The sequence below is a fragment of the Staurois parvus genome, unplaced genomic scaffold, assembly GCF_062004578.1.
Source record: "Staurois parvus isolate SC_StPar_1 unplaced genomic scaffold, SC_StPar_1.0 ptg000238l, whole genome shotgun sequence".
NCBI classification, from domain to species: Eukaryota; Metazoa; Chordata; class Amphibia; order Anura; family Ranidae; genus Staurois; species Staurois parvus.
Window position 1 is genome coordinate 3,210,112 of NW_028318034.1, and position 22,895 is coordinate 3,233,006.

Sequence of the window (22,895 nt, forward strand, 5' to 3'; positions counted from 1 at the left end):
TGAATTTGACAGGTGCCCGCTCCCACTTCTGTGGAGTTGTACTCCCTTTAGTGTGAGCACCCGGCTGACAGCCGGGTTCCCACTGTGCATGAGCGAGAAGCGTTGTGCTTTGTGATTGGTCCGGAGTCTTCTGTCCCAGAAGACGCTGTACCATTCACAAAGCGCAGTACTTCTCGTGCATGCGCAGTGGGCACCCGGCTGTCACAGGTAAGTTTCTACTGCAGAGAAGAGACGAGTGGCCTGCCCGGTATTCTGACATGGTGGCGGCAGCGGAAATACCGGACCGGCCGCTCCATATTCGCTCCATAAGACGCACTGACATTTTCCCCCCTTTCTTGGGGGGAAAAAAGTGCGTCTTATGGAGCGAAAAATATGGTATATATATACACACACAGAGCAAAAAGACAGGGGGTAGGTTTATGTCCAACATCAAATATTCTCTATAGGTGCCATCCTTAAGATTCAGTTACAGCCACTTCCCCTGAATCCACCTAATATCCAGGCAGAGTAAGGTACACCATAAAAATGAGACTTTGTATGTGTAGAGGCCACAATCAGCCAAAATTTAACAATTTATTGCTAAAAAAAATTATAAAAGTTAAAACCTAAAAAGGGCTTTCAGTATATTATGTATATATATATATACACACTATATTGCCAGTATTGGGATGCCTGCCTTATACGCACATGAACTTTAATGGCATTCCAGTCTTAGTCTGTAGGGTTCAATATTGAGTGGGCCCACCCTTTGCAGCTATGACAGCTTCAACTCTTCTGGGAAGGCTGTCCACAAAGTTTAGGACTGTGCCTATGGGAATGTCTCCACTCTAATTCATCCCAAAGGTGTTCTATTGGGTTGAGGTCAGGACTCTGTGTAGGCCAGTCAAGTTCCTCCACCCCAGACTTGCTCATCCATGTCTTTACGGACTTTGCTTTGAACACTGGTGCAGTCATGTTTGGGCCACCCCCAAACTGTTCCCACAAAGTTAGGAGCATGAAATTGTCCAAAATATCTTGATATGTTGACACCTTAAGAGTTCCCTTCACTGGAACTAAAGGGCCAAGCCCAACCCCTGAAGAACAACCCAACATCATAATCATAATCCACGCTCCACCAAACTTTACAAGTGTTATGGGCAATATTATCTGCTCATATTCAGCCAAATGCTTCAGAACTCATTGGATGCCGCTTCACAGTGCAGATGGACAATGACCCAAAGCATACTGCAAAAGCAACCAAAGAGTTCTTTAAGGGAAAGAAGTGGAATGTTATGCAATGGCCAAGTCAATCACCTGATATGAATCCGATTGAGCATGCATTTCACTTGCTGAAGACAAAACTGAAGGGAAAATGCCCCAAGAACAAGCAGGAACTGAAGACAGTTGCAGTAGAGGCCTGGCAGAGCATCACCAGGGATGAAACCCAGCGTCTGGTGATGTCTATGCGTTCCAGACTTCAGGCTGTAATTTGCAACCAAGTATTAAAAAGTGAAAGTTTGATTTATGATTATTATTCTGTCCCATTACTTTTGGTCCCTTAACAAGTGGGAGGCACATATGTAAACTGTTGTAATTCCTACACCGTTCACCTGATTTGGATGTAAATACCCTCAAATTAAAGCTGACAGTCTACAGTTAAAGCACATCTTGTTCATTTCATCCATTGTGGTGGTGTATAGAGCCAAAAATGTTAGAATTGTGTCGATGTCCCAATATTTATGGACCTGACTGTATAAAATATACAGCCGTATATAACAAACTATGTTTACAAAAAATTATCTGTCCCCAAAATTGGGAAGTATTGAGGTATGAGGAGAGAAGAGAGAGAGAGAGAGAGAGAGAGAAAGAAGAAAGAAGAACAACACCCCCCCACCACCACCACCACAAACAAAGGCGTAAAAAGTCACTTGTCATATTTTAAAACAGATGGAAGCCAAAGATATATCCTTACAAAATTAAAACTAATAATCAAGATATCAAGTGTACAGACTTGCAAAATCCAGTTATGATTGAGTTATAGATTTTGCAAGTCTGTAAGCTTGAAAACTGGGGTACTCTTTGGACCTTTATTAATATTACTAATGCATTATTACTTTTTATCTTTTAAGTCTTCTTTTGCTTCTCTCTCTTTTAAATTATACAAGTACCATTTTATATCTTTGTGGTATTTTCAATATTCTGTTGGAAAGCTCCCATTTGGGGGATACATGGTTCCCTTGAGGTAGGTATACTTAGTATAGACTTTGTGTGTGTTTCAGGAAGTTTGTATGTGGCTGTTGGCGTGTACCTCTGCCCCACCCCCCACAAGCCAAACATCTTATTTCCCCATTCTGTTGGTCAAATCAGGAAAGAAAACAAACACAGGAAGAGACTTAAAAGGTAAAGGGAGGGTACCATATCCTAATTTTACATTAGATAAGGGGTGCTCAACCTATTGAAGAGTGAGGGCCACTTAAGTGATTTTGTAGCTGGTTGCAGGCCACAATGAAATGGTTCAGAATTTAACATTTTTTATTTTGAATATCATAATGAACATTTTCCTCTAGTAGCTGCTGAATGCTGGTGGGAGGAAGAGGAGGAGAACCTGGCTTTCAACAGTTGCAGGAGGAAAATGCAGAGGATCGATTCCTGTATATTCTGCTTCACCACCCCTCCTGTCCAAGTGTAAAAAAGAATGTGACAAGGAGGCTGCACCGGCCCTCTGGAGCATGGGGCAGGGTTGCCATTGGTTGAGGAGGTGTGTCAGTTTCACACTGACCTACGGATCAGTGTGCAAGCCGCCTAATAGTTGCTAACCCTTTTACAGGTGCTAATATGCCCATTGCAAAAGCACAGTGTGACCTTTTTTTCCTCTTCCAGCTTATGCTGGCATCACTCTCTAGGCTGCTAGAAAGGCCCCAAGAAGAGTGCACTTGGTATCACTCTGTCTGGAACAGGAGTTGGTGCTACAGAGGAAGCATTGGCTTATGCAGCTCCTGCTTCCTGTTCTGCCGACACTGGCTCGATGCACTCTAATGCTCTGGGATGGCGGGTTGGCAAGCCCAGATCACGATCAACTGGTTTCCAACCCCGGGGTACGCACTTTCCTGGTTTGAGGTTGAGGACCACAACAGAGGGCTTTAGGGGCCACAGGTTGAGCACTCCTGGATTAGATCAAGATACTGAAAGAACCACACACCCAACAGACTTTTAAGGTACCCAAAGTGATGATTGTTTAAATCATAATATCTTATTTCACAATTAAGTTAAAATGTAAGGTTATAAAAGAAACCAACATATGAGTTGAGTTAACCGTAAGTAAGTTATACTCATCAAAAGGACATGTCGCACCCTAAGACGTATGTAGTTATATACTGTATGTAGAAAGGTAAACAAAACATAACATTTTCTAAATGTTATATGGTATTTAACAGGGGTGAAGTCAGGCCTTGTGCGAATGTTCTACTTACTATTAGTGGAAAAAACCTTGACTTACACATTTTAAATGTGATATCTCTGTAAAATTGTGTACATTTTTATGTAGACATGTTGCTTTGTGCAATATTTTAGTATCTTGCTAGGCAACATTCCACTGTATTTTTAGTTTATTTCCTCCATCATAAATTACATTTCTAAACAGATGTCAGAAAGCAAAGATATCTTGTAGCAACATCTGGCTTATTTGGCATTGCTGAACATGCATGTCTGTGTGCCCTGATCCCATATTTTAGTAGTTCTGCAAAAGGGTAGTGTAGTCTTCTTCCAGCGAATGCCAGTTTTATCCAACCAACTTATAACACTTGAAAATATGTCTCCTACATGGCATAATGGGGAACTGCATTAGTTGTTTGGAATAAATTATTTAAAAGTAACTTCTGTGTTATTTTGCAAATAAAGGTCATTTACAGCAAGCAAAAATCAATCTTATAATCATAGATTTATTTTAGTAACATTTTATGTAGACTACCTCTTTTCCTCATTATTTTTATAGCTGTGAAGAATATATGAAACTGAGTAGAAATCATCACTTATGCATAAACCTGCCTTACCTGTTCTAGTATTTTTAGAGAACAGTTTATTATCTAAACACAGAATAACATTGACTTTGTAAAACTAGGCTTCTCAAATGGCAGACAATCTAGCCTTTCTGTGATCTACAATGCATCAGGCATATCTGTCTTCTAGAACATAGCTTGTATTTTAAAAATAGAGGTATTATGTTAAGTGAAAATACAGTGTAAAGGTAATGTGAAAACTCATATCTCACTTAAATGTCAAGACAAACTTTTTTTTTCACACTAAATAGTTGAAAAATAAATTCAAATTAGGATTTTATATTATGTCATCAACTGTAAGGACGTGTGATGATGCCATGTTAAAATATTGAAATGGTGACATTAGAGATCAGAAATAGAAGGACTAATTAATTTAATTTGCTAAGGAAATATGTCACTTGTGATAACTAAGAAGCTTCTTAGAAGCATTTTTTTTATAACCATGGCACAAGATAACCATTTTAATAAGTCTACAAGACAGTGTTATATAGGGAATTTGTAGAGGGATTTTTAATACAGTAAGCTTGTTTTACTAAAGGAATAGAGATTGTTCACCATATAACGTGAATGTTCTCTTAGATTGTAAACCCTGATACCCTCTGCATAGACATAGGTTTGGTACACAAACCCCAATTAATACATCCATTAAACACCATAAAATAAATAGCAAAAATGCCTTTCGAGATTTGTGCAGGTCACATAATTTCTATTCCTTCCATTTTCTCTGCACAGCCCAGGATTGTAATGGGGCAAAATTGTAGTGTCCTTGTGCCATCACTGATGCTTATTTCTATCCTCTGCCCTCTGTGTGTATAAAAAGTGATTGCATGCCTTGTGTAAACACTGTAAAGAAAGTTTATCCTTCACAATGTAATTGCACGTTTTGTTAGGGGTTTGCTGTTTTGAGTACCTTGCAGGTATAAAGTGTAAACCAGCAAGGCTGGAAGCAGGAGCTGCTGTCAACCATGTACTTAGAACATCCCTGAAAGACATGTAACTTGTAACTTGGACTAAACCTTAGACTGCTGGAAAATGGAATAGGACAGAGCACAAAGGGCACTTTTTTTTAAGAAACAGGAGTATGCACAATGTGGTGATACTGCACTGTCTAGATCAGTGTTTCTCAACCTTTTTTTAGTCAAGGCACCCTTTAAAATTATGAACAGTCCCGAGGCACCCTTATAATTATGGACAGTCTTGAGGCACCTCATTCTAAAATGGAGTGCCTGTAGTGTGTTCATAATTTAAAAAGGGAACCCTATTCTGAAATGTGCAAAACTATTGTAATAGCTTTATATAACACAGCAACATCCACACATGTAGGACTCCCAACATTAGGGGTGATTTATTCTTCCAAAGCAAGCAAATACACTTTTGCACACTGGTACTGAGTAGTATTCCAGTGTTCCTCTTCTCCCTCAGTTTTTCTCTAACACTGAGCTAATGAGACCCCAGCACTGATGGAGAGGGGCAGGGGAGGGTCGAACTAGGATGCTGTGCAGGTAGCTGACAGACTCCTTATCAACTGATGATGTCATTGGTTGTCAGGATGCCAATGGCTAGAAGGTTTTAATGGTGCACAATGAAAACCTATGACTTTGTGTAACTAAAAGGCAGGCTTGGTCCACCCACTGGCTTGTATACAAGTTTTGGGCAATTTTTAGACATTTTGCCAAAGCTCCCCTGAAGAAAAGTCAAGGCACCCCTGTTGAGAAAGGCTGGGCTAGATCAACTTTCAAATTGGTGCCACCATTAACAAGGAAGTCAGTGTAATTGGCAGGACCAACAGGTATTTTATACAGTACATACTGAAACATTTTCTAAAAGGCATACATATTTAGAATAATTTCATTGAGAGTCTTGCATGAGGAATGTGTTTTTGGAACAAATGCTGTAGTGAATAAGACAAATCTACGTTCACTTCAGTCATCTAGTAATAATGAACAAACAAAAATCTTGTTTTATTAATTTAGGTGGTTTGTAGATGTGTGCTGCTCCATTTAAAGTGCCCTGCAAGCAATCAGACCTACTGAGGCTGGATTGAAAAACTGGAACCCCTGGCAACGCTTTGTGCCTAAATCTGACCCTATGAGCTACACAAACTTCTCTGGTTTTGCAGGTTTTTCACATAGCAGAATGCGGAATGTATTTACAGTTTACTTTTGCCAGAGCATCCATCACAGATATAAATAATCTGTTAGATAAACGCACATTCTTGTTCAGTCGGTTCATTTACATCGTTCCTGCAAATAAATATTTGTCACATGTGATGAATAGGCCTACAGTTCAAAAGTCCACATTTAGTAATAGCTTGTGCATTGTTATAGCAACATTAGACTATAGGGACTTGATTTACTGATGGCAAATCAACCCCATATAGTCTTCATATTGTAAGGGAATTTTCTATTAGCTTAGTGAATGATATGAAGCTCTGCTGACTTACATCATCCAATCAATGTGCAAGAAAAAAAATGTTTTTTTCCCTTGCATACCCGTGCTTATGTGACAAATTATAAACTCAAATAATTAATGCTGCTGCTCACAAGGTAAAAGACCCATCACACATAAGTATAATTAATAATACAGTGCAAAAATCAGAAATTAAACAATTAATAATAATAATAAAGTGATAAAAAGTCCACTGTCCCAAATAAACGGTGATTAGGTGCTCCAATAAAAGACAGTGCCAAAACGAAATTCGTTCTTTAACCTCTTGGCGCCGGCCAAACGCAAATGCGTGGCCTCCCGGCGTCTGGACCTAGAAAAAAAAGACATATGTGCTGAGAGCGCGCGACCTGCGTGCTCCCAGCACACATGTCCGGTACTTACGGAAAGGTCCCGATCTCTTTTGTTGGGGACCTTTCCTGATCATGTGACCGCCATGACACGACATGACTCTAAACCCCGCCCCATCTCCCAGCTTCTGAAACCCTGAAAGGGCTGGGAGGCGCCGGCGCTAAGGGGTTAAATGATATACCCACACCATGCTCCATGATCACCTTCCAGTACAATCCACACTCACCAGATTCGATGGACTCTTAGTTTCTAGGGTTTAAGAGTCAAAAAGGCTTTTAGTGTGTTCCCAGGAATAAACAGGATTCAAAGTGGAAATGCTTACTCAGTACCCTCCAACGATCATCAAGTGGGCAGATAAGATGCAAAAACAAGTTGGACACTTTAAGAAGTGGAGTCTGCCAAACGAACGCACCTGGAAACTGGAAGCAGAGTGGCCAAATGCCGGCATTCACCAAATTCAATAAGCCGAGGGAAATTCCCTTACAGAATGAAAATCCCATTGCAATATGAACAGCTTATTTGCCTTTAGCAAAATAACCCTCCAAATATGGACTACCCATTTCAAAGTCCATAGAAAACGCCTCATTTATGCAAAAAACTTCAAATCCCCCTCAGTTAACCAAATGTCTTATACATGTATCCACCTCACCTTATTTTTTTTTCTCATTTTCATCTTTCTCCTTCATTTCCCTAATGTCAACAACTTTAAAGCCCTTCCATAAATGAGCTGAAAATGGTAGCCTCTAGATTCAAGACAGGATGATGAAAAGAATAAAGAACCAATAATTTTATCTTTAAGAGTTAGTAATAAGATTTACAAACATATACTTTCAAAGTGTCTGATTGGATATTGGCCACATCTTACTATGAAAGCATACACTAATAAATTACATGATTGGAAAACACCAGTCGATGTATAGGACATAAGAATATGTATACCTTGTTGATGAGCACATGCATATAGATAACATACATGTGTCCTGTGAAATGCCACAATAACCTTTCCTAATGGGAAATGCGAAAAACATGTATCTGCAATATATTTGGTAATATTACATACAGGGCACCTGTCACACAATATTAAAGAACTACTGTCTAAATTATAGCCTGCAGCCAGACCCAAAGGAGTTGATATATCTATATTTAATTATGGATCAGTTTTCTGTGTCACAGGTAAATAGGCACAAGACTTGAATGTTTTCAATGCAGACAGGCTCCTCATGCAGGATGAGTTAAGCTTGCTACGCATTATACAACTGTTTTTGTACAATTTCCTTTAGATTTACCAAAACCATATAATAGGAGGTGAAACCTAAACACTTTCAAATTGTATGCAATCAGGCAGACCCTTGCACTACATAGTTGTGCAAATCTAAAGGAAATTGAACAAGAAAATTTTATAATGTGTAGCCAGCTTAAGAAATGCAAACTAGGAGTCAATTACAGTGTTGTTAGGTACAGTGGGGCCTGTAATTGGCATCATAGGTAGACCTCAACTATGAGAGACAAAATGAGAAAAACATTTGCAAATAAATTCTTTCCAAATCAGCCAATGTGATTGTCTGGATTTTTTTTTCTTATTTTGTCTCTCATAGTTGAGGTCTACCTATGATGCCAATTACAGGCCTCTCTCATCTTTTTAAGTGGGAGAACTTGCACAATTGGTGGCTGACTAAATACTTTTTTGCCCCACTGTATTAAGGGAGCAAAAGGTCAGGAAGTCTTACGCGTATACAGGGGCAGACTGACAACTCATGGGGCCCCCGGGCAATAGGGGATCATGGGGCCCCTGTGTCCTTGCCCAAACTCAACAAATCCTATGAAAAAGGTACCAGGGACATCTCATGGGGCCCCCTACTGACCCCGAGTTTCCAAATGGTCAGTCCGCCCCTGCGCGTATATACCCACTGGCCTACAAGGCACTTATACCCCCTTCCTGCCCAGGCCAATTTTCAGCTTTCAGCGCTGTAGCACTTTGAATGACAATTGCATGGTCATGCAACACTGTACCCATATGAAATTTTTATCATTTGTTTCACACAAATAGAGCTTTCTTTTGGTGGTATTTAATTGCCACTGGGTGTTTTATTTTTTGCACTATAAACAAAAAAAGAGCAAACAATTTGAAAAAAAAAGTTTTTCTTTGTTTCTGTTATAAAATTTTGCAAACAGGAAATTTTTCTACTTCACTGATGTGCATTGATGAGGCTGCACTGATAGGCAGCACTGATGGGGCACTGATAGGCAGCACTGATAGGCACTGATGAGGTGGCACGGATAGGCAGCACTAATTGGCACTGATAGGAGGCACTGATAGGTGGCATTTATAGGCGGCACTGATGAGCTGGCACTGATGATGCTGCACTGATAGGCGGCACTGATAGGCGGCACTGATGGGCACCACTGATGGAAGAATTACCTTCCAAGCTCATTGTTTACATTTGGGTGTCTCTGATGACACTACTATTTTATGGTGCTCCAAGACCTCTTACTGTGGCACAAGGAACTTCATTGTGGAGTCAATATGGCACTTGCAATACAGCAGTCAGCTCTACTAAGTTCTCTAACTGGTCATACATAATTAGATCAGCCTGTAGGCTAAATTAAAAAAGTAACAGTTGATATTAATTCCAGCTTCTCCACATTTTCAACAGCCTCTAGGCACTTCCAGTCCTCTAGGCACTGGCCAAGCTGAAATCTGACCAGAACACATGAAATTCAGTAGGATGTCTCTGAGACATCTCTCTCAGCCACCTCCATCCAGAAAGTTCTCTCACAAATGTACAGTACCAGACTGTCCTGCAGAACATAGTTCTCTCTGATGTCACATACTCTGCAAGCTGGCACAAGTGTCTCCATTTTCAGTAACCATTCTATAGAGATTTCTATAGAAATCTAACAGATTCCTCCATTCCTGCTAAATAGCACCGATGGATGAATCTTCCATTGAGGCTGTTGCATTTTGATAGTAGACACTAGTGGCTGTCAGAATACCTGAACAACAATTGCATCTGGTTGGATACAGCCACTGTTTGGCTGACAAGTTTTTCATTTGAGTTTTCAGCCAAATTATGGTGGTAATTTGGTAATGATGCTCAGGTGGTAGGGTGTCAGTGAATTTTGGCCAGCTAATCAGGAACTGGCCAAAATTTGCATAGAGTTTGGCCAGTTGTAGGCAGGCAGAAGTAACAGTTGATATTAATTCCAGCTTCTCCACATTTTCAACAGCCTCTAGGCACTTCCAGTCCTTCCAGCACTGGCCAAGCTGGAATCTGACCAGAACACATGAAATTCAGTAGGATGTCTCCGAGACATCTCTCTCAGCCACCTCCATCCAGAAAGTTCTCTCACAAATGTACAGTACCAGACTGTCCTGCAGAACATTCTTCTCTCTGATGTCACATACTCTGCAAGCTGGCACAAGTGTCTCAATTTTCAGTAACCATTCTATAAGATAAATTACGATTGCCATTTTGGGATAGTCTGTAACCTATTGCTGGCACGCTGTTAGGAAGAGATTGTCCTCCAGTGGCAGAAAACAGTCTTTGTGAAGTAGTAAACATTTGTTGCCACATATCAAAGGAAAATGTCATTATTGTAAAGTGAAACAGCTCTGATGCACAGCTACACAACAGGTGTAGCAAATGTCTCTGAAGTAGAATAAAGGAGAAATCGTCCATTGGGGACAATTGTTCCCATGATGACTGTTTGGGATATCAATCACATTGCAAAGATATCCTCTCATTTCCTGCTGCAATTATGGGACAGGAAGTAACAGGAAATCTCCTTACAGAGGCACAGATGGCAAAAAAACTGACAGTGGTTTTAACCCTTCCTTACTCCATCCAAGATGAAACTCTGGTTTTAGGTATACTTTAAGTGTGGACTAACAGTATACTATACATGTTCAACATCTGCAGTCAAAACTCCAAATCAGTCAGTCATTTACAGTTGAGGTAATCCTATAAATTCTGTTAAATGTGAGTGTTAGAACATCTGTCAGGTTTTTATTGCTGTCTCTGTATATCTGTCCTGTTTACTTACTTTAGGTAAAGAGAAACTATCATCATTAGGCCAAAATTTGCCACATACATCTGATACGAGGTTTAACCCATTACAACTCTAGACAAAAAAAAACAATTCTGTAACTTGGCTTCAACTTTAGGTGGCAGGGATTTCTTGAAAGGATTTTCAGTACTAGCATCTCAGACAGCATCTAAAGGACTGAAGAGAGAAATTGTATTGCCTTGGAGTCTCAAGCTGTTACCTTAAACAATTGATAAAATGTAAAGCAGCCACAAGCTGTCAAGCTGACTCAAAAACTCATCCTTTCCCCTGTACTATGGACTTGTGCCGGCACGCAAGTATTTTTCAATAGACAAGGTTGTAGTTTTTTAAATTGACTCTGTTATGCTTCAATTTGATATACAAATATTGCTACATCAAGTTCTCTATTAAAGGAAATAACTAGCAAGGTGGTTTATATTAACAGAAAGTTTGAATTTGCTCATGGGAAAAATTGAAAGGTGTTATTAGTGCTGCACAAATATGACATTAAAGTGACTCTGTCATCAAGAAACCAAAATTAAAACAACTTGCTGGAAAATAAGTTATTTAATACTACCTGTCCCACTACCCGCTCTGTCATTCTTCTGTGTTTGTGAAATATTGCTAAAGAAAGAAATTGCTTCTTCCACATCTGTCACTTCCAAGTGTGTCGAATGCCCGGCCCCCTGTTTTTTTTTTTCTTTCTTTCCTGGCCCCTAAACCAATTCTGTGTGCTGTAGAGAGGAAGGTCCAGCATAAGAAACCACAGCGGACAGGGAGGCTAGGCATCCGACACTGCCAAACAGGTCAGATGCCGAAGGATCTTTAGCCAGTTGTATTTCATGAACACAGAAGAGTATGACAGCATATGCAGGGGGACAGATCAGTAATACATGGCTTCCTTTTCAGGCAATTTGTTTTTTCTATTTTTGTGATTAGATTAAGAAGTCACTTTAAGGGTGTATTGTGAAACACAGCTGACTTCCAGTGTACATATCAAGCATAACAATCATTAGGTAGATATCGAAACACTCCATTTTCTGTACCATTTCTGGACCTCTTCTGTTTATAGAGGCCAAATAATGCTAATTTAAATAATAGACATCCAATAACTTAGAAGCAAACCATCAACTGTATTAAGTTCTCATTGATGTGTTATTGAAATTCTTATACTGCTGCTATTGTTCTCCTGTATGATATGTTGTTTGTGCTGAAGACTACGCTGAACTGACTGGATCAGTCACTGGTCATAGGTGGGTGGTTGTGGGAAGGGAGATGTTCTTCCTGTCCGTTGTACCCAATGGTGGATACTGGTGGTAAACCCTCTTTCTGGTACGGCCTTAAGGTAATTTCCACACGTACACTTGGAAATATAGGAAAAAAGGAACAACTAATGTCCAAAAGAATGCATTTTTAATGGTAGATTAAGAGACATTTATTGAGAATAATGACAAATACATCAAACCAACGCGTTTCTTCAGGGCTGTTTCTGCACACTATTAAATGGGAAAGATTTCTATGTCGGTTAAATATTTTTCAGGTTTTGGAGTAGAACGCTGTCACTCCAGGGGCAGCAAAGCAATGTACTTGTACTGGTTTGATATACTTGTCGTTATTCTCAATAAATGCCTCTTAATCTACCATTAAAAGTGCATTCTTTTGGACATTGGGCACTCCTTCTTTCCTGTGGGGATACCACATGATATGGTAAGTTATCACTGGCATTAAATGGCCAGAAGGGCTACTAGATTTGTTAACCATTTGACTACTCATGTCTGAGGTCAGATTTGATCCAGTGGTGGAATTTGTCTGTGAATGAACACCCCAACTGCCAAATTGCCTAAATACACTACACTACAACATAATTCAGGACAGTATCAGATCTCTAACAAGAATGAAGGGAGTTTTTCAATAAATACTCAAAACCAGAATTGCTAAAAATCGCAGCATAGCTGCAGTCCAAAACCAGAAATAGTAATGTTAATGTTTTCCTTTCATTTCAAGACAAATGATTGTTAAGAATGAAAAAGGAAACATAGCAGCAATGCGGTGTAAAGTACTGCATTCCCCTAATTTATATTTTATCTCGACAAATAACACAGCAGTGCTTTTTCAGTGTAGTTTATATGCTGCATAAGAAATATGCAAATCAAAACATAAGGCTGTGTTTTTGGTTGCAGAATAGCTTCATAAGAAATCCAGACATATAATTATTTCCAAATAGCAGGGAAAGCTCTGAAAAAATGTTATTTTAAGCAGATTAGTCTTCTGCCAAAGACCCACAGTATTCATTGCATGTATCACATCGGAATTAAGACTACTGATAATGGCTTATACAATGCCTTGGTCCCATTCCATATCTTCTTTTGTGCTAGGGCTCTTGATAACCGTATCAGTTGCATATAAGTTAGCTTTTATAAAGGCTGCTAATTACATTGTTAAAGAAATAAACTGTTATCCATCATTTAGAAGCATTAGGGGCTATGCTCACTCATTTTTAAGCTAAAGTACAATTTCAGTTACAAAAAAGAACCCTGCCCACTCTCAAGGTGTTTATCTTGGACCCCTAAATCTTCTACAATGCCGATGGTGTCTGTGCGGTAACTTCCTAAAGATATACGCCCTATGTTGCTAATGCCTCTAGTGTAGGAGTTGTCCCCCATGTAAGTCCATGAGAGGGACACATGGAACAATGTTGTAAATATAATAAAATGTCCCATGTGCATATCTTCCTTCACTAATTGAACAAGTAAAGCTATGCACTTAGGACATTTTATTTGATTTGTGACACTGTGGTGGAGCCTATCTTGATCACTCTTATAAAGAGAAGAGTCTCACTTCTCGTGATGCAGTTTATATTTATATTTGAATTTCTAACAGCGATTGTATTTTTTGTTCTGGAAAGTCCATTCACTCAAAAATCAAATGTTAAAAGCAAGCATTTTTTGAAGTACTTTCAAATGACATTTGTCATGTCTTCAAATGTACTGACGGGAATTTTTCACATTTGTTTGAAAATCTACTAGCCAGCTTAAGAAAGATTGCAGGGCCCAAAGATGTAAACACTGGATGATTTAGCTGCTGCCATAGAGTGTAAAGTATGTACCTGGGTAGGAGGATTCTAGGTTAGGGCATAAGGATATAAGGTTATAAGGTTTGGGGTGTTGGGAAGAAGCAATGGGATTTTGGGGGTTTGAGTTCCTACAGTGAAAATTTCCAAATCATTTTAACCTTTTGTAACCATTTGTGCACCATTGGTGATAGTGCCAGAGTCAGCTTATAAGGCTCGACCAGATTGCATAGTATGGTCCATTTAGTACAGAGAGTATCTAGGGAGGAAGAAAGAGCAGAGCAAAGCAAAAATCTTATGAGTGTGCTTCTGATCCTTCAATGTCCAATCAAAAGCTGGGGCTTCATGATCTTCTATTAGGAATGTTGTAGTAGAAGGATTTTCATTAATGATGCCATTTCACTACAAACATCACACAGTAATTTATTTTACTGAGACCATAATGGAAAAAGAAATGTGAGATTTCCCTTTCCTAGCAGGTATATTCTGAATACTGATTTTTGAACTGTAAAGCTGTGTAAGGCTTGATAGGCACAATTACTATTCCAGCACTTTAGGTATTTGTAAAGGGGCAATCTTTAAATGGAGACACAGTTATTGATGTGCATTCACGTAAGAACATTGGTGGTTGGTTGGACCTTCCTCTCCAAAGGGTATTAACATTTATATGTTGGATGACATTTTTGGGGGTTCAGTCAACTGGAGGTTGTTTACCTGATTGGGAACAAGACAGGATAATTGTCCGTCCTTGCTTGGACAAGCCTTGATTGCAGCACAGATCCTGAAGAATGCATCAATTGCATCTGCTGTATAAAAGCGAGAGTTGTAATTGTATATGATTTGTTTTAAGTGACATTAAAATAAATTTTTCGTGAATTGTGACAGTGCGGTGCCCGGCAATGATGTAAAAAGAGTTTATTACCCAGGGTTCTCATCCAGGCAGGTTGAAGGGCTCCAGAGTGCATGTCTCATTCAGAGGAAACTGGTTTTTCAATTCCCTAAATGGTTGGTAACACCCCTTTTGGAGCCTGAAGTCTGGTAAATTTGTAGAGATTTAGGAGGGATGAAGTCTCCAATCCTGGGTCTGGATTTTGTAAACAACCAGCACACTAATCGGACAGGTGTGTACAGACTATGGTTCAGGGCTCCACCCCTGTAGATAGAGGAGGTCTCTGCTCAGGAACCAGGAGGCTTCAACTGGGAGACAAGTGGAAGTCAGTGTAGCATGGAACTGCAAGGTGCATGCAAGAGAAGACTGTCTGGAGGAGACAGGCAAGGGCCTGAAGTGCTAGGCCAAAGTAACAGTGTTGCACATGTATGCCAGAAAGCTGATGTTCAATTGTTTTGTAAACCCCTGCAAGGAAAACACATTGGTTTCTGGTTTCTGTTTTAATATAAGTGGGCAAAAAAAGCCCCAAAAAAGATTGTAGAGGCTATGTTAATGGGATACCCCTTGAAGCTGGTTCTAACATTATATTCTTTGTTTTATTGTACTGTTCTTTGAAGTACATCTAAAGTCCCAATTTTTATTTTTTTTGGGGTGGGGTGTTTGTATAGCACTTTAGGTATATTTGCTCACAGCTCCATTTATTATTAACCTGGAAACAGTGTAAAAGAGGTAATGCTAGTAAGATTCCATTGGATTAGTATAGGATAAAAGCAATTTTTTATAAACCCACACCACCAAACTAGACACAACCTTACTTACCAGTAGCTAAATAAAGCCCCCCATTTACAGTGGCTCTACCTTTCTAACCTTTCTAACATCCAGTAGGACTAGCCACCTACACATTTTTCATACCAGGGAGCTGTCCAGAGCATAGTCCTTTTGCCTTTTGAACACATGCCAAATGACCCATTCTTTATTTGGGTACTCATGACCCACATGCCAAACCAAATGACCCACTCATCTAGTGCTATCTGTAACATTATTGCTAAAACAGGGCATCAGATTATCAGTTTATTCACCACTCAGATTTTAAAATGCATTTTCAGTTTCCAAAAAGGAACTCTCCTAACACTAAACATTATTATGCATAAAACATGTAAGCAATGTAAGTTATTTGATCACCTATGATGTAGAGCATTATATAACAGGTTTTCCAAATGTAAGGTGCCCTAAAGGTTTTCACATTATATGAAATAATGTATTTCTAATGAAACATGTTTCATCTTTCTTTTATGCTTATTTTGCACCAAAGGTTAATCTAGATTTCCTTTTAAAGTATTTCAACTGAAAGCAATGGCTCAGCTCCACTGGCCACCAGATTAATACTGAACATTATGCATCAAATCATAGCTGGGCACAAAATCGTATCTCTTCAGGAGGTTTCAATCAATTACAATGCTGCTGATCATTATGATTCTATTTCCTGCATAGACATAATCGTTTGGAAGACATAATCCCTGATATCTTGCATACCACTTATAGAAATATCCACATTGAATACAGTGTGGTTTTTTTAGGGACACAAATATGTAAATTTTGAGAATGTTATTAGCTAGTGCATGCCTTTTGTTAATGAGAATATAAAATACATGTTTGTGTATGGTACTATGGAGCAGAAAAACTGCCCGGATTGGTTATAAATCTGCTGCTCTAGCAGGTTGTTGGTGTTTTTTTGTTTTGTTGTTTGTTGTTTTTTTTTTTTTCTAGCAGGGGTGTTATTTTGATGAATTTCATGGCTGGCTTTTCTTGTTTTCAGGTTTCTCTCACTCTGCATTCACATTTGGAATTGAAAGTCATATCAGCCAGTCTAACATCAATGGGACACTAGTGCCACCTGCCGCCCTTATCTCCATCCTGCAGAAAGGTTTACAGTATGTGGAAGCTGAAATCAGCATAAATGAAGTAAGTGTCTTAAATGTAAACATGTTAAGGATGGTTCATTAGTATTACATTGCAGTTATATTACCTACTGAAAGTGAGCGTATTATATGGGTGCATGTATGATATATAATATAGAGAAATCACACAGCACATTATTTTGTTACAGGTAAAGAGGTTATTATTGTGTCCTTACTTGATTTAGAAAAACTAAAGAAGAGAAAATGAGAGTAAGACCAGAGCAGCTGCCTATTGCAGCTAGTCAAAATCCCAGTATCAATGTAAAGCAGAACTCTAACCAAAATAACTAAATGTATGAATAAATAAATAAATAAAAATCAATGGTCCATTTATATAAAAAAAACAAGAAAAACAGTTTTGCTGCAATATTCAGATTAATTACAGAGATCCCCTCCCCATTACTTTTTTTCTTCCACTAGATGCCCCCAATCTAATAGCCAACATTGTTCAACCCACTTCCTCTGAACCCAGGTCATCCATTAGGATTCACATTACCCCAGCAGCAAGTCAGTTTTTCTCCAGTGTCATTGATGAAGAATAGGTCATACTGCATTTATCGTCACATGGGCATACTGTATGCACATAAGGCTCTGGGTTACAGGCACCCTACCGTTTTGGCAGATGTGGTGCATGAGATCAGTTCATACTTTCACATTAATGACATTCAGGATTGCAGCCTGGGAGTGGTGTGGGAGGCATGCAAGGCAGTCATCAGGAGGGTTCTTATTAAACACAGAGCTCGAATCAAGATGGATCAGGAGACGCAGCTTCTTGTTAGATATCCAGGTTGTGAAATCTCACCACAAGCATGCTCCAACCCTGCCTTGGAGAGAGAGTTACCACATCTATGCAAGCAGTTTAGAACTTTTCCGCATCACAGTTAAGGCCACACTCCAGTTATGTCGCTGGGTGTTTTATGAATCAGGCAACAAATGTGGCCGTATTTTAGCTAGATCACTACAAGACCAGTGCATGGCGCCCTATGTATCCCATATCACATGCTCGGATGGTCAGGTGGCTACTCTTGCTATTCATATTGCTCAGATCTTTGAGGAATTTATTCCTCCTTATACAACCCTGAAACTCAGACCCCCTCCCAAGATCTATTGAAGGAATATCTGATGTCCTTGGGTATGCCCAGACTTCTCTCATCGATAAGACAGGAACTAGATGACCCCACCTCCCTTGAAGAGATACAGTGTGCAATAAACTACATCAAATCAGGTAAAGCTCCGGGCCCCGATGGCTTTACCATGCAATACTTTAAACGTTTGCTCCCTCATCTGGGACCTTATATGGTAAAGCTATTTAATTCATAGGGTGACATGACCTTCTTGCCCCAGGACACTTTACAGGCCCATATAACTGTTCTTCACAAGGAAGGGAAAGACCCCTCATCCTTTGGCAGTTATTGGCCAATTTCCCTTTTAAATGTCGACTTGAAACTGTTTACGAAGATTGTGGCTACCCGTCTCCAACAACATTTACCGTATCTGATTCACCAGGATCAGGTGGCTTTTATTTCGATCTGGGAAGCTTGCGATAATACTTATAAAGTACTTAACCTGATCTAGGTCCCTAATCAGACCTATACCCCATGGGCAGAGATGGAACACCACTACGTATATGTGATCCCGCTGCAGCCACCTTGGATTCGGGAATACGAGTTGTTTATATGCTATGAAGTGCCTGATTGTCATATTTTCTTTGTAAGTGCATTTCCCACATTGAATTGATGTTCTAATCAGTATTACACTATGGAGAGCCTGTCTTTTTCTTTTTCATGATACTATATCCAACTGAGCATATATGCACAGTGTTCTGATATAAGGCAGCAGTACCATTGTTTGACATCAGGTTTTGAGGAATGCTTGATATCTTGGATTGATAAACAAGTGCTGATTGACCACTCTTAATTGGGGCTCATATGATTCTGGTAAGCCTTCTTTTGTTGTACACCGAGGTACTGTGTGGTTCATCATTAAGAAGTTTTGGCGGCGTTTGGAATCCACATGTCATTTCCCTCATAATTGAAGAACCACTGAATTCACGGGTTTTGGATTCACATTTGTGTTCCTTTATTTTTTCAATTTGTGGTGACACATAAGAGTTTGATATATTTGCATTGCACGATTGTATTGCACATACATTTTAATTTATCTTAAAGCGCTGCACTGTTGTTTTGTGAATATGTGTGTTCTCAGGGACGGATGCATAGAAGGCTTCTGACTAGGACAACTGGTGGTTTATGTCCAGTCCTTCGACACGTTGGTTTAAGGAAGAATATGTGCCATTGGGTTTCCAGTGTGTATATTATACCAACAGCATCGGTCAAGGTCAATGGCATCCTCTCAAATCCCTTTCCCATTGTGAATGGTACCAGACAAGGCTGCCCATTATCCCACCTACTCTTTGCCCTCACATTGGAACCGTTTTTATGCATGACCTGGAGGAATCCAGATATCCATGGGCTGGAGAGCAGAGGAGTACAACATAAAATTTTGGCCTATGCCGATGATATGATGGTAACCCTCACTAATTCAGGGATTTCTATCTCCAGAAATACTAGAAAAATGCCACAATGAATAGGTGGATCACCCCTATGTAATGACTCTCTGTCTCATCAATCTGTAGAGATGTGGGTTTGTAACCGAAGAAAACTATAGCATAAAGAAACAACCATAAGGAAAGGCTGTGAAGTAACAGTTTTATATAAACCCAAGCAGAGTAGTTCAAGGTACAAAACTTTATTATAAATCTCACAATAAGGTGAAACCTTTCAAGGTGAAAAAACACACACCACAAATATTAAAAGAATCAACAATCCGGATTGGGATATCCAATGGGTACTATGGTGTACCAATCATCACGAATATACTCTAATTAATAAAAAGTAATCATTACCCTGTAAAGGAATCACAAAGTAATTCAATAATTGGCTTACTGATGAGCAAAAGATAAATTATCAACATCATGGAAAGTAACCATGTTAGATGAAAAAATTGGTAGACATCTGAATGATATGAGTTCCTATCATCCTGTGATTAGGAATTACTGAGGATCATATACATAATCCAGAGGAACAAAAATCAGTCAGTTCCGTATCCATATATATACATCATAAAGCTCAAAAATGATATTGTAAAACAATCGTTATAGAGCCATCAAGGACAGCAGGAAAATACATGCCAATTCTAGCGAAAGTATAAGTTGTCATAGATGTAAGACTTTAGGTTGAAAAACAAAAAGTAAACTGTTGACATCATAGGTAATGACCTGGTTGGAGAAGAAAGTGTAGATGGGAATCTGAGTGATATCGGTTCCGGTCATCCTATACTTGGAAAATACTGAGGGATATACAGTGGAGATCGAACGTTTGGGCACCCCAGCTAAAAATTTGTATTAATGTGCATAAAGAAGCCAAGGAAAGATGGAAAAATCTCCAAAAGGCATCAAATTACAGATTAGACATTCTTATAATATGTCAACAAAAGTTAGATTTTATTTCCATCATTTACACTTTCAAAATAACAGAAAACAAAAAAATGGTGTCTGCAAATGTTTGGGCACCCTGCAGAGTTAATATCTTGTACTGCCCCCTTTGCAAAGCTTAGACCTGCCAGTGCGATGGATTGTTCTCAATCATCGTCTGGGAAGACCAGGTGATGTCAATCTCAAAGGTTTTAAATGCCCAGACTCATCTGACCTTGCCCCAACAATCAGCACCATGGGTTCTTCTAAGCAGTTGTCTAGAAAACTGAAACTGAAAATAGTTGACGCTCACAAAGCTGGAGAAGGCTATAAGAAGATAGCAAAGCGTTTTCAGATGTCAATATCCTCTGTTCGGAATGTAATTAAGAAATGGCAGTCATCAGGAACAGTGGAAGTTAAAGCAACATCTGGAAGACCAAGAAAAATATCAGACAGAACAACTCACAGGATTGTGAGAAAAACAATTCAAAACCCACATTTGACTGCACGATCCCTCCAGAAAGATCTGGCAGACACTGGAGTTGTGGTACACTATTCCACTATAAAGAGATACTTGTACAAATATGGTCTTCATGGAAGAGTCATCAGAAGAAAACCTCTTCTATGTCCTCACCACAAAAATCATCGTTTGAACTTTGCAAATGAACATATAGACAAGCCTGATGCATTTTGGAAACAAGTTCTGTGGACTGATGAGGTTAAAATTGAACTTTTTGGCCGGAATGAGTAAAGGTACGTTTGGAGAAGAAGGGGCACAGAATTTAATGAAAAGAACCTCTGTCCAACTGTTAAGCATGGGGTTGGGTCAATCATGCTTTGGGGTTGTGTTGCAGCCAGTGGCACAGGGAACATCTCACGAGTAGAAGGAAAAATGGATTCAATAAAATTTCAGCAAATTTTGGATGGTAACTTGATGCCATCTGTGAAAAAGCTGAAGTTAAAGAGAGGATGGCTTCTACAAATGGATAATGATCCTAAACACACCTCGAAATCCACGGGGGATTACATCAAGAGGCGTAAACTGAAGGTTTTGCCATGGCCTTCACAATCTCCTGACCTCAACATAATTGAAAATCTATGGATAGACCTTAAAAGAGCAGTGCGTGACAGACAGCCCAGAAATCTCAAAGAACTGGAAGACTTTTGTAAGGAAGAATGGGCAAAGATACCTCAAACAAGAATTGAAAGACTCTTGGCTGGCTACAAAAAGCGTTTACAAGCTGTGATACTTGCCAAAGGGGGCAGTACAAGATATTAACTCTGCAGGGTGCCCAAACTTTGCAGATGCCATTTTTTTGTTTTCTGTTATTTTGAAAGTGTAAATGATGGAAATAAAATCTAACTTTTGTTGACATATTATAAGAATGTCTAATCTGTAGTTTGATGCCTTTTGGAGATTTTTCCATCTTTCCTTGGCTTCTTTATGCACATTAATACAAATTTTTAGCTGGGGTGCCCAAACTTTCAATCCCCACTGTATGTCTAATCCACAGGAACACAATTCAGTCAATCCAACATCCGTGAAGATATGACATAGAGGTCAAATATGATGTAATAAGTCAATTATTAAACATTAATCATATGCTGAAGATCAGAGATTGCAGAAAAAAAATGTAAGTTCCAGCTGAAGTACAAATGATTATATATGTTAGGCTTCAGATAACACTAGGGTATGAGCAAAACAGCATGTTGGAGATATTGAGGCAGCTCCAGTTGAAAACATACGTTGCGAGATCATAATTGCCTCACTCACCAGTGATATATCTGACACTTCATGGCTTGGTGGTGGATAAAAAATCTCGGATGTACCTCTGTCCGTTGCTGACTGCTATGCTATTCCCCGTGGAGGCTTTGAAGTTGTCCCTGGGATTGCTTTGGTTCAGGGAAATGGATATTGTAGAGCCGTGTGAAGCCACGTGTGTGTGGCTTCAATTCCGATCCAGTGTGCGCACATATCTGTGAGGACGCCTATGGACATTACTCCTGGGTGTGATGACGTCATTACGTTGACGTATTTTGTCTGTCAATCACTGCAGACTTCGTCAGAATGATTTCTATCCCCAACCTTCTTCGTGAATTTCAATGTTACAGCTCCCTCTCCATGCTTAAAATTAACTCTTAGTCAGAGGTGAAGGGGGTCTTTTCTATGTTCTCCACACACAAATTTAAAGTTCAAGTGAACTCCTAAATATCTGCATACTCTGATTCCCCGCACAGTTGACTTGCACCTTTTCACTTGAATTTTCCCCCACTTTTAGGGAAGGCTTGTTCTCTCTTTTCCACCTGGCAACGAGGACTTAATTTCTGGTTCAGGCACTGTAACAGTGTTAAAATGTGCATTCTTCCAAAGTTCCTTTACTTATTTCAAGCTCTGCCCAATCGCATTCCCTTACGGTACTTCAAACAGTCTAACGCTATCCTCTATGATTTTATATGAGCATGAGGGAGACCTCGGATCCATTGTTGACTTCTGACTCTACTGAAACAATTGCCTTGCTATTTCTCCTCTTCCATTCAAAATGCACCCACTCATTGGCATATCATTGCCTATATGCTCATCGCTTTTCGCCTTCCCTGTCACCTGGAAATTCACCCCTGTTTCCAATTC

At 39.4% G+C, this 22,895-nt stretch overlaps 1 protein-coding gene across 2 annotated transcripts in view; it reads left to right on the forward strand.

Moving 5' to 3' along the window:
• The window catches only part of LOC149459998 (F-box-like/WD repeat-containing protein TBL1X), a 381,219-nt gene that overhangs the window by 304,770 nt on the left and 53,554 nt on the right, over positions 1-22,895 (forward strand). For both annotated transcript variants that reach the window (XM_089680283.1, XM_089680284.1), the window contains one exon: positions 16,653-16,798. In XM_089680283.1, coding sequence (XP_089536409.1) covers positions 16,653-16,798 — 146 coding nt within the window. The remainder of the gene's footprint in view (positions 1-16,652; positions 16,799-22,895) is intronic.